Here is a 5,000-nt window from a genome sequence, read left to right on the forward strand (position 1 = left end):
GAATCTTTCCTTCCTCGCTCTGTTGATCTGAATCTCCGAACAACTATTGAGGGCTTGGACATCAGTTTGGGAGAGGCTGGCATCCGACTTGAAGGCTTAGACCCAATCATTAAGGAACTAGTTGGTCCAGAAGGATATCTTCGAAAGGCATCATTTGGACGCATTTTGAAAGACATTGTTGCATTTGCTGAAGAGAAGGGACATCGTATTGCAGAGCATTTAGAAGAAAGCCTTCGAGAAAAGAGGGCCATCAGCGCGTCTACCATTTCCAGATTTTTCAAAAAGCTCTATGGAGAGAGGAAAGAGGGCGAAGTCCGAGCTGATATATTCGCAAGGATCTTTGGACATGAAGTGACATATGCTACCATTGCTGAAGACCTGAAGGAGTTGGATGCTGACAGAATAATTGAGTCACTCTTCTCTTACTTTGATGCCATCCTTCCCAATATTCACAATCTGGACATTGACTCTGCCCGCACAGCCCAAATATTCCTTGACTACTCTTTGCCTACTATTCAAGGTACTCCTCTCAAGCTGAAGTTGGAAGGAACTGCCATCGTGGGAATCAAACTGGCTGGTGATCTTAATATCATTGAACTCTTCACCAACCCAGCAAATGTTGAGAAGAGTCTCAAACTGATTCCAAGTGCATCAATTGCAGTTAGTGGTTTTGTTGGCTATGACTGCCACATTGCTAAGGTAGGAACTGAACTGAAGAGCACCATTGCAACTGCTAATGGAGCCACCATTAACATCAAGAAGAATAGCAACAACGTATTTGAGTTTGAATTGGAGCTTCCAGAGAAGATGGAACTATTCAGTGTCAAGGCAGAGACCAACCTTATCAAAGCTATTGGAAAGAGAGTGACGAAGGTCAGTCCACCATCCATGAGGGACGTTAGGATTCACCACCAGAAATGCATGGATGCTTTTGAGCCAGTGTTTGGTATCAAGATGTGCTATGAAATGAACTTCCCAGATATCTTCCGTAGCACTGCTATGCCTCTTGGAGAACCCATTGTTGCCAAGTTGTACATTGAGAAAGCGGATCCTTCCATGAAAGGTTACCGAATGACTACTGCCACCAAGAACAAGAGAGGTAATAAGGTTATCAAAGTTAACATTGAAACTCCTGGAGCTGCAACACCACGACAAGCTGAACTGACTATGTCCTATACCAAGGAACAAACTTCACACGTTGTTTCTGCCAAAATTGAATCGTCTAGCACCTCAGTAGGACTATGGACAACCTTAACAAATGAGGGAGAACACAAAGCTCTTGAGACCTTTGTAAAGTTCAAGTCCGGAATATATGATATTTCACAGGCAATTAAGGTCGAATTTAATGGAAAGGAAGCCGCTGATGAAATGCAATATGAAATAAATGTCTTCACTGGACGGAACAAGAGGTTAACCACAGAGTCTAAAATTGTAGAAGCTAAATTTATCAAGAAAATGAATGGTCCTGAGGTGGAAGTAATCTGCAAGACAATGAATGCACTTAGGGAATTCATGGATCTGAACATTGAGGGTAATTATGTATATCTTCTTGTTGCATATTGCAAGTGCTGGTTTTGCTAATCTTAAATTAGAGCAACCCCCAGTCATCTTCTAATAATAATGTTTTATTTCTCAGTTGATGGAGACTTCAGATTCAATCCATATATGTGCATGGTAGTTCCAACAGCAGTACGCAAGATTGAGTTCCACACAGCTGTTGGAGCCTGGAAAGTCATATCCTATGTCCGCAAGGTGGCTGAAACCCCAGCAGCAGAACATCATGCCTTAATCAAGATTGAAAAAGGAACCAGAGATATCATGTCTGTAGACGCTATCATGAAGACTAAAGGAAGACTGTTCAGGAATATGATGATTGAGAATGAAATTAAAGGTAATAATTACAAAGTTAATTTATTACAGTTTAGCTTTCGTATGAAAGATTGGAGAATGTGTCTATTGAAATAGTGTACTAAACATACTTCACCATTACCTATTACAGTTAGCATTGGAAGGAAGTCATACAAAGCTTCCAACAACTTTTTCTTGGGAGCATCGAAGATGGGAGCACAGTTGGAGGTTATTAAACCCAAAGACAGCTTGAAGATGATTGAATTTGAAGCTTTGTATGAACGATCTGCAAAGGCACACAATGCCCGTATAATAGTAAGGATCAATGTATGTGGTTCGTAAGTTTCTCTGAAATGTACTCAACATTGCAGCAGCAGAATCGTGTTTCCAATACTTTTTTAACACTCTTCATTAACTTTCAGGTTGATGCTCCTGGATATATGCAGGCAATCAAGTTTGAAAGCAAAATAAATGAAGAAGAACAAGGTAAATTTGCTATTGAATCGGTCCTTAAGCATGGACAGTATATGTTGCTACAGCTTGATGGCCCAGTCACCTACATTTACTCAACAAGGAAGCTAAAGTTTGAAGCTGAACTGAAGGTTGCTATGCTTGACATGGAACCTCATATTATTTCTACAACTATACTTGGAAGCAGCAATAAACAGATTCTAGATTTTGAGATGAAGAACAGACAAGAAAGTCTTTTTGCCTTCAAATGGCTCCTGACTTCCGAGGTGGGGCCAGAACAGAAGACTATTAGCAACACCAAGCTCATAGTCCCTGCTTTCATGGAGTTCTTGTTCGACATCTCACTCATACAAAACAACATTCATTTGAGCCTCAACACAGCGGTCCTTCCCAAAAGTGAGTCTGCACATCGCATAAAGACTTTTGTAGATATCGACGGTGAAAACAAGAAGATAAAGGCTGAATTTGCTTGGGATGCAGATCGTAACCCTGATAGGAAGCTTGTTGTGGATGCAAATTTAATAAGCAGCTCCTCTGACCTAGGCCATGCTTCCATTCAGTAAGTAGTTCTTGTTTTTTTCTCTTTTTCAGTACATATATCAATACCAGTATGTGTAACAGGATGTAAACCGATTCATTTTTTTTATTCCTACTGGATATTTATGTGCATGATTTCTATTTTGGACTGGAAAATGTGATATGTATAAGTTTTCCTTTGAAGTTTCTTAACATGCTCTCCACTCTGCAGTGGAAACATCATAATTGCTGGTGAGCCATACCACATGAAGCTAAGCCTGAATGCTGAAGATATCCTGGCATCTGGCTTCGAACTGGAAGTTACCACACCTTCCCAAAAGACTCTTGCCATGGAAGCCAGCTACAAAATCGAGGACCAACGACCCATCACCAGAGTTATTACCATGTTCAGGTACAAGAACACTGAAGATAAGGAGCATAAATTCACAGGTTCTGTTGCCGCTGAGAAACTTGAGGGTCCATACAGCTATGCTCTTGACACCAAGGTGATTTACATAGCCCCTGAAGGAAAGGAAACAAGGTTGGAGACCATACTGAAACATCACAAAATGCCAGAGGCACGTGTGGTACTCTTTAAGGTAAGTAAGCGGCCTTTCCCATGCAATTATTTTACAAATATTTCCTGCTGACTTAAGCAATTTAACAGATACAAATGACTAGCAGAGAGACTAAGTTCTGATATTTTCCTAGGTTGATGCTGAAGGCCTTGTCCTAAGGAAGCCCCTCGTGGTGGAATTCTTCATTGAAAACAAAGAAGGCTCTTACGAAGGCAAATGCACAATGACAAGAAATGCTCCTAAAACTGTCTTTGACTGGGATGTGAAGATCCTTCCCCATGGTGAAATTGAAGCCATTGAAGCAGGACTGGATTTGAAGGCAACAGTTCAGCTACTGAAGGTTGTCCGTGCTGCACTTACCTTTGAGAAGGAGGAAAGAATTGAGAGATCCGAGTCAGCTAACTATCGCTATCATTATAGTAAGCCAACACCAACATCATACCATGTTACTGTACAAACTCCATCACGCACAATGCAGGGTGAAGCCCACATCTCAGCTTCACAGTCAGGAATCAAGTTCTATCCCAACAAACGCAACTCTGAGTCCACATATGAAATTGGATACAAGGCTACCCACACGGGCAACCAAGGCAGATGGGAAAGCCAAATTAACCATCCGGTTCTTCCAAAGCCCATGCAGTTTGCTCTTCAGTACGCAGCTGACCGAACAGCTGTGGAAGGAACTGTAGAACTGGATATTTTCCCATCTAGTGCAGACAAAATCACTGGCCACCTTGCATCAACTCGAGTATCAGAAAACACCATTAGAACTGAAGGTTCCATTGTCAGCAGGGTAAGTTTTGTAATGTGAAATATTGTTTATTTGCACAGTTCGTCTGGTAAAAGCTACAGCGTGTATGTATTAACACTTTAATTTTTACTTTTTTTTGCAGATTCTGAAAGTGAATCCAAAACTTATTCTGACTACAGCCATTGCCTCAGACACAGTTGGTTTAGATGTAGAATTCAAAAAATCTCCTTCTGCACCACCATCCATTAAGGTTATTGCCAAATACGACAAAACTAGCCCAAAGAATGCAGTCCTGGCTTTCACTATAGACTACGAAAACACTCCAGTATTTGAAGTGTCTGGGGTAATGAAGCCTGATGAGACCCCTACATGTAATGGCTTGGCTGTGTCTGCTGTTGTCTACACACCTGTTCTGGGAACACATGACATCCACTCAAGAATGTGCAAACCTGCTTTTGTAGAGGTGACCACCAACAAGCAAGGCACTGATAGGAAATACATTGCTAGGATCGGTCTTCAGGCACCCGATAATGCAGAAGTTAGTCTGAGCAAGGGAACAACACAGTCTGTGGAGGAGTATCCTATCATCCTCGCTCGCCTGGAGATGGTTGATCCTACAGTGATCAGAGTTGGCTTTGCTTATGAGCGTCCAGAACTCTATCGTATGAAGGTAAGCATTTCAAATCTAAATAAAAGCATGCAAAGTGTAATTCATATAGCAAGTTTCTTAGCTGACACCATACTTGTATATTTAACAGGATTTGATTCAGGAAAAACTCTCAATTGTCAAGACCTCTGTGGGAGCTGCAGTTCAAGAGATCTTTGAGGAAGTAGCA

The 5,000-nt window shown here is 41.3% G+C and overlaps 1 protein-coding gene across 1 annotated transcript in view; it reads left to right on the forward strand.

The window, feature by feature from the left end:
- Positions 1-5,000, forward strand: part of LOC125038845 (vitellogenin-like) — a 9,600-nt gene that overhangs the window by 2,710 nt on the left and 1,890 nt on the right. The window contains exons 6-13 of the mRNA XM_047632454.1: positions 1-1,531; positions 1,637-1,891; positions 2,000-2,163; positions 2,271-2,878; positions 3,068-3,434; positions 3,547-4,206; positions 4,307-4,834; positions 4,923-5,000. The exon at positions 1-1,531 is cut by the window's left edge and continues 206 nt beyond it; the exon at positions 4,923-5,000 is cut by the window's right edge and continues 265 nt beyond it. Of these exons, the coding sequence (XP_047488410.1) occupies positions 1-1,531; positions 1,637-1,891; positions 2,000-2,163; positions 2,271-2,878; positions 3,068-3,434; positions 3,547-4,206; positions 4,307-4,834; positions 4,923-5,000 (4,191 nt within the window). The remainder of the gene's footprint in view (positions 1,532-1,636; positions 1,892-1,999; positions 2,164-2,270; positions 2,879-3,067; positions 3,435-3,546; positions 4,207-4,306; positions 4,835-4,922) is intronic.

The sequence above is a fragment of the Penaeus chinensis genome, chromosome 26 (assembly GCF_019202785.1).
Source record: "Penaeus chinensis breed Huanghai No. 1 chromosome 26, ASM1920278v2, whole genome shotgun sequence".
In the NCBI taxonomy this organism is placed as follows: domain Eukaryota; kingdom Metazoa; phylum Arthropoda; class Malacostraca; order Decapoda; family Penaeidae; genus Penaeus; species Penaeus chinensis.